This window comes from Suncus etruscus, chromosome 19 (genome assembly GCF_024139225.1).
Source record: "Suncus etruscus isolate mSunEtr1 chromosome 19, mSunEtr1.pri.cur, whole genome shotgun sequence".
NCBI lineage: Eukaryota > Metazoa > Chordata > Mammalia > Eulipotyphla > Soricidae > Suncus > Suncus etruscus.
Window position 1 is genome coordinate 5936592 of NC_064866.1, and position 9971 is coordinate 5946562.

Below are 9971 nucleotides of genomic sequence, written 5' to 3' on the forward strand. Positions count from 1 at the left end.
CTAAATCTCAATTCTCCAGCGACTGACTTATTCTGTTTTTGAGTTATTATTTTTTTTTTGAGGAGGGCGGAAATGAAAGAAATCCTTAGCTGAAGGATAGATGTATACAACTTAGTCCCATAAACACAAGTGAAATCGTAAAAGTACACCTCACTTCCTGCCCTTTCTTGACGATTAAAGCTGATAAAACCACATAGACTGTTGGCATGAGTTTCCTGTAACTGCTAAAAATCCCGAGGGAGGGCCAACACCGCCTATGCATATAAGGCACAAGTGAGAGATGACAGAGAGCTCACTGATCACTTCCCAGACACTTTGGGAAGCTTGACTTGTTTGTATCTGTCTTGGAAGGATGTGGACAGGTAGGTCAGACTTCCTAGAGCATTATCCAAAGTTGCACTGGAATAACGGGTTCCCTTAGGGTTGGCTCATAAGACTGTTGGCCCATTCCAATGGGCACACAAAGAACAAAAAAAAAAAAGAGCAGAACCAGAGCTGAGTTCCCCTTTAAAAGCCAAACACCTACAACTAGAAGGAGGCTCCCCTACCTGAGAGCCCTAGCCTCTGGGGGTTCCCACTAAGGGAGCCCCAAGTCTCACAGTTAGTTACAGGGCAGCCAAGTTGGGTATGGTTGAGTATAGGTCACTGGAGGGTGGGCCACATAGTAGTTGTTGAAGTTGCCATCGCTGACATAGGGGGCGGGTTGGTAGTAACAGGTGACGTTGGTGGCGTTGGGGATGATGTTCTGCTCAGCCAGCACACGCAAGGCCAGGAGGGAAATGAGGTTCAGGGTCTGTCTCCTCTCGTGCCCCATGAGACACACGGTGCTCTCGTTCACCACCCGGCGAAGGATCATGAGGTAGTCATATTTGCTCCTTTCCTCTTCGGCGAAGTGGTTCTGGAGGTAGGTCTCTAGCTTCCTTTGCTGTTCAAGGATGTCTGGGAAGTCGATAAAAAACCTGGAGCACATATAACGTTCCAGAGTCTTGATTTCTTCCTGGTCTGTAGGCCTGAAGTCCCTGACCAGGAGGTTGCTATACTTGAGTAGCCCTCCACCCCTGATCTCTTCGGGGTTCTTGGTGGCGATGAGTCTTTTCTGAAGATGGTCCAAAGCTTCCTCAAAGTCCCCATAGACGCTCTCCCCGATCACCTGGGGGTGCAGGTGCTCAGAGATGGGGCTACTGGAGCAGTCGTAGAAGATGAGCAAAGGGTCCAGGATGATCTGGAAGGAGTCCACGCTGAACTCGAACTGGCGTCGGATGGAGTCGACAAACTTCAGCTCCACGTTCCTTCCATTCTTGTTGGACAAGGAGATGAGACTCCAGCGGTCAGTGTCCGTACAGACCTTCACCAGCTTCTGGACATAGGCCTCCTTCAGAGTGACAGGGCTGATTTTGAGCTTGTTGACCCCTTCTGGCAGGAAGTTCAGGAGGGAACACAGCACCACATCCTTGACCAGTTGAAACTCGGCCTCGGTTGGAAGAGCCACATGGAAGATGAGGTCCAGATCTTTGCAACCCAAGCCATTGTCTTTGACTAGGACATGGCCCGCAGCAGAGCCATTGAGCCGGACGTCCTGTACTTTGATGCCGGCCTCTTCCAGTTGACTGCGGACTGTCTGGACAATGTCCTTCAGAGTTATCTCCAAGGTAGGGAAGTTGCCTCGTCCATGAATGGGGACGACCTCTGTCAAGACCTCATGCAACCGGCTCACCTGATCCCAGTTGAGCACGCTGAAGGAATCACAATCTCGGTTACTGCTACTCTCCTCTGCCATCTCGGGGGTGTTCTTTGGGGTCAACTGAAAAGGAGGCAGGAGACACACAATTAGGATTCATTTGTGAACACAACTCTGGTTCTGAGACCATATGGTCCTGAGATCCCGAACATTTCCCTTCTGCAAGAAGGCCCTAAGCAACAGCCAAGAGCTCCATGTAGCTCTGGGGACACAATGTGTTTGAAGACATAAAAGGCCAGTGACTGCAGGGAGCCAGGACAAAATAGCATGAACTTATTCTAGCCCAAGTTGGATGACTTCATACTTCTGTTTTATGTGGATTTTGGATTGTTTGGGGTTTTATTTGTTTTATTTCTGCTTGTTTGGTCTGCAGGAGGGTGGAGTGCACTGGTTTTGTGAAGGAAAGCAGACAAATATATTCAACCAAGGAATCTAAACACAGCTTTCTTCAATAGGATCTTAAATTTTGTTCACTTTCCATAGAAAAACTTTGGGGATCCCTAACTCGATTTTAAACTGCATGACACCAAAGTTACAACATATACACAGAGCATAACACCCCATCCCACCCCCCCCCCACACACACACACACAACTCTTCAGCACAAATCCCATGTCATTTTCACTTATGGGCTAGTCTGCCCCATGATAAACTCATCAGATATTCAGAGCAGAATGAAGGTATTTGAATGAAAAGATTCCTGAGTTACACAGGATTAGGTCAGCTGTATGAGGAGACTGCTTGGTCCCACTAAGACAGTCCTGCACAAGATGTGAAAACCTCAGGGGAAGTGTGTACTTGCAACTGAAATTTGAAAACAACAACAACAATAAGTTAATACTAACAGGAAAAAACAATGACAGAACGGTCACTTCTCACATCCCACCTGCTAGAATCATACAGTGGCTAATACCTTTGAAAAAGTTCAACTTTTCAGAAAATGAAACTCAACAGATCTTTGAAAATTCTAATGTGAAAACAAATGATGATGATGATGATAAATGAGAAAGTCTAGGTGTCTCTGGGGAAATCACCTGGGCCAAATGTTAGCTGGATGGATGTAAAGGCTAGAAGGAAAGGTATTTTTTCTAGTCTCTTTCCAAGGGCAGGGAGGTTTTCATGGCCTTGGCCTTTCTGACTTGCTGTACACAAACAACATCCAGCTCAAAGACCACTGCAACTTTGTTTTTCATTAGCCTGGGCTCCCCACAATTTCCAGTCTTGCATGAGTACTCATTCTAGCTGTAATGTTAAGATGGATAAATGACTGATAGTCAATACTAGTGCACTGTTGAATACACCGACTCTTTCAGCTGACTATGGCATTATAAAGGTGGAAAGCACATACAAGCAGAGTAGAAAGAAAAAGCCAAAGGGAGAAAAAAAGGCCTGGCCCTTGACTGTGGTGGAAGGACAGACTAGTCTCCCAGGCAGTTGGGGTCAAGGGGCAGAAGACATCATGCAGCTAACACCAAGTCAGATCACAAGATTCCTTCAATATCTAGGTCTAAGGGACTGAAATTGCTTGGCTAGCAATGGAAAGTTGATCATATGATGGAGGCATGAACCAACCAATCACTTGACAAGAGAAAGGTGAAAGTCTGCCTGTAAACTTGTTTAGGTAGCTTTAGAATGCCCTCTGTAGAAGCCAGAACAATAATATAGTAAAGAGGGTTGATCCAGAATCAATCCCATTGGTCCCCAGAGAACTGCCTGGAAGTGCACAGTCAGTAATAACTTCTGAGTATTGCCAGGTATGGCCCCAGACCCAAAAACCTACTTTAAAAAAAACCTGTCACTAGGTCATCCTACAAAAATGCTTTAAGTTTAAGGACAACAAGGAAAATATATGCAATGAAATCATACTTACTATAGGATTCAAATTCATTTTGAGAGAGCAAAGTTTTCTGATTGCGCTCCGTACATACTTAATTAGTTGTATGGAGAACTATATCATGATTTGCACACTGTATACACATGCCTATTTAGGGTACCACACATCAAAAGTCAATGACTAAGAGATAGCCCGATGTCTGAGATGTTACTGGATGACCTTGGACTCAGTGACAAAGGGCTGTCTGCAGAAATACAACCTGATGAGCTCTATGCATAGCCAGAAGTCATGCTGATAATCCTGACATGAGAAGTCCTAACAATTCATTTAGTACTTGTGATCAAAGAAACTAATTTTCAGAAAACTTCCAGGAATTTCAATAATGTTGCCAAAAAAAACTTTAAGGTTGGGACCTTAAGAAGAGGAGGTACAGTGGGATTAGAGCACTTGCCTTACATGTGGCTGACCTGAGTTCAATCTCTGGCATCCCATATAGTCCCCCAACTCCACCAGGAGTGGTTCCCAGGTGCAAAGCCAGGAGTAACCCAAGAAACACTGGGTGTGGCTCAATTGCTCTTCCCCTCCAACACGAAAAGAAAAAGAAAGAAAAGAAGAAAGTAAGAAAAGGAAGGAAGGAAGGAAGGAAGGAAGGAAGGAAGGAAGGAAGGAAGGAAGGAAGGAAGGAAGGAAGGAAGGAAGGAAGGAAGGAAGGAAGGAAGGAAGGAAGGAAGGAAGGAAGGAAGGAAGGAAGGAAGAAGGAAGGAAGGAAGGAAGGAAAGAAGAAGAAAGAAAGAAAGAAAGAAAGAAAGAAAGAAAGAAAGAAAGAAAGAAAGAAAGAAAGAAAGAAAGAAAGAAAGAAAGAAAGAAAGAAAGAAAGAAAGAAAGAAAGAAAGAAAGAAAGAAAGAAAGAAAGAAAATATCTAAGGTTTAATCTCACATCTAGAACACTGGATGGTTGTTTTTGTTTCTATTTCTGTCGTTGGTCCTGGCTCAGTGTTCAGGGGACATGTGATGCCAGGAATCAAACATGAGGATTTTAAATGTAGAGCATGTGAACAGCATTGAGTCATCTCTCCAGCTCCTAGAACAAGAGCTCTTATCATTACAAAAGGATGGATATCTAAGACTAGCATGGGCTCAACTGAAGACTCTCCTCCTCCTCTCCAGAGTGAGAAAAATCATAGTAAAATGCATGAGAATATTTTTTGTTTTGTTTGGGGGCCACACCCAGAAATGCTCAGAACTTATTCCTGACTCCTCTCTGGATCAGTCCTGACAGTACTTAGGGGACCCTATGAGATATTTGGGAAAAAAACCAGAATAGCTGTATACAAGGCAAGCATCCTGCCTGCTGTCCTATCTTTCCGATCCAAACATTTTCATATATTCTTAAATGTGTGAACTTGGAAATTAAAAATTTACAACTCTGTTTTAGACTAAGAATATGTGCAGTTCATATAAGAGTTAAGAATTTCAGAAAAGTTACAGGAAACAGGAGTGATTGGATACTAATCTCCAAAGTTTTACTATATGAAGCAACAATATCAAATAGCATGGCATTGACAAAAAAGACAAATAACAGAACAGAATTTTTTTTTGGGGGGGGGATCACATGTGGCAGCACTCAGGATTTACTCCTGGCTCTAGACTCAGAAATCGCTCCTGGCAGGCTCGGGGAACGATATGGGATGCCGGAATTCGAACCACCATCCTTCTGCATGCAAGGCAAACACCCTATCTCCATGCTATCTCTCTGGCCCAAGAACAGAATTTTTAATAAAGTCAAATCCATAAAAAGATTGTATAAGCAAGAAAGGAAGCTTTTTTGGTGTGGTTGTTGTTTTGTTTTGGGGGGCCACACACTGTGAAGCTCGGGGGTTACTCCTGGCATGGGAACCCTATGGAACGCTGGGGATTGAACCCAGGTCCATCCTGGGTCAGCCTTGTGCAAGACAAATGCCCTACTCCTGTGCTATCGCTCCGGCTCCAGAGGAGGCATTTTTTTTTTAAAAAAGGATTTAGGAAAATTAAAATGTCTATATAGCAATATAAAAATTTAAAATATAGGTGACTCCATATCTTGGGCCAAACCTTTCTATATGGATAAATCAAAGATTTAAGTATTAAAAAATTACATTCAGAATAATAGGGTAGCACTATGTAATTATCATAAACTCACATATACCAAAATTTGTTTAAAAAGTGTTGTTGTATCACTTCTCGGCCTTTTGGGTAAGATCAAGTGTAGTAAAAATTGTTGTTGTTGTTGTGTGTGTGTGTGTGTATATGCATTATTATTATAGGTAGGGCAACAAAGAGAAGACAGAAGACCAAGTAGGAAAATATTTTTTTTACATCAGGTAAAGTAGTCATCTTTTCTGAATTACAAGCCCTTACAAATAAGAACTGGAACCCCAATATAAGGGACAAAAGACACAAACGATGGCTATCCCATACACCATACACACAATCATAATTGACCTCAAGGAATATGCAACTTAAATAATCAATGCACCATTATTTTCACCAAATGAGCCTGGTAAAGGTCAAGGAAACTGGCTTATTGGGAAGCAGGCACCTTGCCACACTGCCCTCAGTGTCTACAGAACAATGGGGGACTTTCAATTTTAAGCTCAAGAGAGCAATTCTACATCTCAAGTTTGCTTTGGATCAAAGTCCATGGTAAGATTTGCAAGGACGCATTAGAATATTCCCTGGAGCCTGACTTAGATGCCTACAAGTCTTCGAATCTCTAGAAGATATAATCTGGAAGATATAAATAACTTGACTCGCATACAGTAGTAACACATCCATGAACTTTTCAAAGAATAATGTCAGCTCTATGAGTGTGAAATGTCAGTTTACACCAAGTCAGACTCAAGTCTGACAGGGAACCAAGTGTAAAAATCATCCCTCTAATTCAGACAGAATTCATTTCAGAATCTCTGAAAAGATACGCAAAATAGCTTATTCTACACAAAATACTACCTCCAAGAGGAGGGATGGGAGAAAAAAAACATTTATTGCATGACTTTTGAATTTATGTAGGCATTAGCTTAAAAATATCTTACAAATCTGGGGTCGGAGAGATAGCATGGAGGTAAGGCATTCGCCTTTCATGCAGAAGGTTGGTGGTTCGATCCCGGCATCCCATATGGTCCCCTGAGCCTGCCAGGAGCAATTTCTGAGCATAGAGACAGGAGTAAACCCTGAACACTGCCAAATATCTTACAAATATTATCTAAAATCTTTCTCCAATATTCTACTCATCTGCTACTTCATTTATTTATCTTGGATTTGTTTTTTGGGGTGCGCAGGGTTTACTTCTGGTTCTGCATTCAGGAATTACTCCTGACAGGGTTAGGGGGACAATACTGAATGCCAGAGATAAAACCTGGGTCAGCGGTGTGAAAGGCAAACACTTTCCCTGGTGTACTATCTCTCCAGTCCTACTTTATTTATTTTCTAGGCCTGTCCACCACTCCCATATCTATATATCTATGTGAAAAAAAATCAAATACACTCAGAAACTTCCTCTCCAAATCTTAAATGTTGATATCTTGAGCGCTGTGGGAAGACTAGGATTTGCTTTTCCTCTACACTAAATTTAGTTCTATTTCTACCTAGGTATCATCTAAAGAAAAATGTTTAACATTTACAAAGTCCCCCAAATTTCCAAATTAGTGGATAAGCCTTCTTGTCTGATCCTAATCTGTTCACCCCACCACTACTGAGATTTTGGGGGGGTCCTTTTTGCAGAATTGCTATTTCAAAACTTATTTCACACATATTGTAGGCTGTCCCTTCATAGTACTGTTTGGTTGATTTGTAATGGAAGTTGCTTGGAATAAGAGGGAGAAAATAAAGACTCTCAAATAGGCCCCAATAACTCAATGGAGCCTTTTCTTCTCTCTTTTTTTTTTTTCACACCCAGCAGTGTCCAGGGCTTACTCCTGGCTCTGGGATCAAGGATCACTCCTAGCAGTGAACATAGGACTATATTGGGCCTCTGGCATTAAACCTGAAACAGTCATGTGAATGGCAAGTGTCCTTCCTGCTTACTATTGCTTACCAAATTCTCAATTTTAAGGAGGTCAGGGAAGAAATAGCACAGAGGATAAAGCACTTTCCTTGCATGCCACTGACCCAGGGTTCAAACACCAGAATTGATTCCTAAGCTCAGAACCAGGAGTAAGCCCTGAGCACTGCTACGTGCTGCTCAAGTCCCTCTAATCACACCTACCCCAAGAAAACAAAAACAGAACATCCAGGTTCAACCAGCCAGAGATCAGAGAAAAGTAGGTACACTGATATAACTGGAGCCTTTTCTAATGTGCTATGTGCTAAATTCCAACAGATTTAGTTTTAGTTAATCGCTTGAAAAATCAACACAGATATAATCTCCCTATCCAAAAAAAAAAAAAAAAATCCCGTGAAACACACATTCCCAACACATGAAAGATCTTGGTTAGGGGCAAATTCTAGCTAGCAGAATTAACAAAGGAATGGCTAGAAAATAATTAATTTGAAGCCTGGTCAATTCAAACTCAAATGTTTGGTTTCTCTTCTACAAGTCTGAGAAGCATGTTCACTGGAGGCAGTGGGAGTCAGAAGATGAAGGAAGAGGATTTCGAATTGATTTCAAAATTGAGGCACCTCTTCATAAGGGAGGGTGACCCACAACTGCCTATTCAGTGCAAGCCATCTGATCTAAAAATTGTGATTCGTGATGCATTAGTTATCCTTGATTCTTCTTGACTCTGGCTTTAGGGAAAGTTCACAAAGGAAAAGAAAACAGGTTTGCAAAGATGGCTGCAAATATGGAGGCCAAGAGAGCCCCCTCACACACACACACACACACACACACACACACACACACACACACCACTCCAGAAGGGCAAACTAACACCAAACTTATCTTGGTTTCCAATTGCTTAGGACAGAGAAAAGACACTCAAGGGAAACCTGTGTGTGCAGCCTAATTCAAAATGGCGAATGAGAGCTATTTCTAGTCCTGCTTCAGTTTATCCAGATCCCATAAGTTAAAAAAAAAAACAACAACTCTGACAGAGGCCATGGAAACAACTGGGGTACCTGTGGTGTGCGAGTGAGGAGTGAGGAAGGAGGCAGAATGACAAGTTAGAGATAAGGACACTCAGAGCATTAACACACCTCCAGGTCTCAGTGTTGGTCCCTGGGTTGGGTAGTTTTAAAGGCCTTGTTTTGTTTCCAACCACTGCCTGACAAAAAGCCATAGGAAAGATTCAGAGAGCTCTAGGTATATTATGGAGATGTACATTCAGAAGTTAAAGCCAACATATATTTAGATCTAGTCCAATGATACCGAAGGGAAAAATAATAATAGGGAAACTAAAAGGTTCAGGATGTTTTTTTTCTGATCTTCCTTGGCCTTCTATCCATCTGTCCCAGAGGCACTGAGCCTCATGGGGGGGGGGGGGGTTGAAGAATACACCCAAAGACCAACACTTGTCGTCATGCCTTTGATGATCAAACTCCCTTCCCCTGCTATGGTGCTTTACTTCGAAAGCCTGTATCCGCCCAGTGGCACTTTCCAGCTCCAGGTCAAAGATCTATGCTTGGATTCACCCCAATTCTGATGAAAGGCTTTAAATCACAAATGATCTGCCCAGGCACCTGTGACCGATACCTTTAGCACAAATTTTTTTTTCTCTAGGTACCCAAAAGAAGAGACTGAGTCAAAAATGAGCTTATTGTTCAGAGGATAGAAAAGATCTCAAGAATTTAAGGGAAGTGAAAATAAAGGGCAAAACATGTCAAAATATTTCATCCCACCCTTTTCCTCCAAGCTAGTAGAGTCCCCAGCCAGGTCCTTTCCCACCTGTGAAGGCAAGCAGGGACGTCCAGAGAAGCTTCCGTTGGAACAACACTTAATGTCATTTCTCACAAGTATCTTGAGGATGCTACAAGAGATTCTTTGCCACAAGTTAAAGAAGCATAAGGAGAATGGCTCAGACTCACAACTCCAGGGCACTGTTCCCAATCTAAGAACTGCAGATCTCATTGGGATGTTTTATTTGAGTTCTGCCCCAGGTAGGGAAAAGGAAGTAGTCAGGGCACCTTATGTCAGGGCGACCTTTCTAAAAGAAAAACACCATTGGTTCAATCACATGCCAAGAGAGAGACTTGCTCACCTAATTATCCCTGTGGCACCTTTCTGCCCATCACCCCTCACCCATCCATACATACAAACACACTACACACAGCCAAACCTGCCTGCCTGCTGGGTTGCAGATACAGGCTATGACCTATGCATCCACATCAATGCATTTGATGCCTTCAATACTTTTGTATGGGAGAAAGTTCCCCCCTCTTCATGCCCCCTACAGATGGGGACACTAAAGGAAAGGGGGGATCAAG

The 9971-nt window shown here is 42.7% G+C and overlaps 1 protein-coding gene across 1 annotated transcript; it reads right to left on the minus strand.

Annotated features, from left to right (window-relative positions):
- Window positions 1-489: 489 nt before the first annotated feature.
- Window positions 490-1810, minus strand: TENT5C (terminal nucleotidyltransferase 5C). Its single transcript, XM_049765932.1, has one exon. It carries the CDS (start codon window positions 1775-1777, stop codon window positions 602-604), a length of 1176 nt encoding a protein of 391 aa, XP_049621889.1. The 5' UTR covers window positions 1778-1810; the 3' UTR covers window positions 490-601.
- Between the last annotated feature and the right edge of the window lie 8161 nt (window positions 1811-9971).

Coding starts and splice junctions, on each gene's coding strand:
- TENT5C (XM_049765932.1), bottom strand. CDS start 1,777: ATGGCAGAGGAGAGTAGCAGTAACCGAGATTGTGATTCCTTCAGCGTG.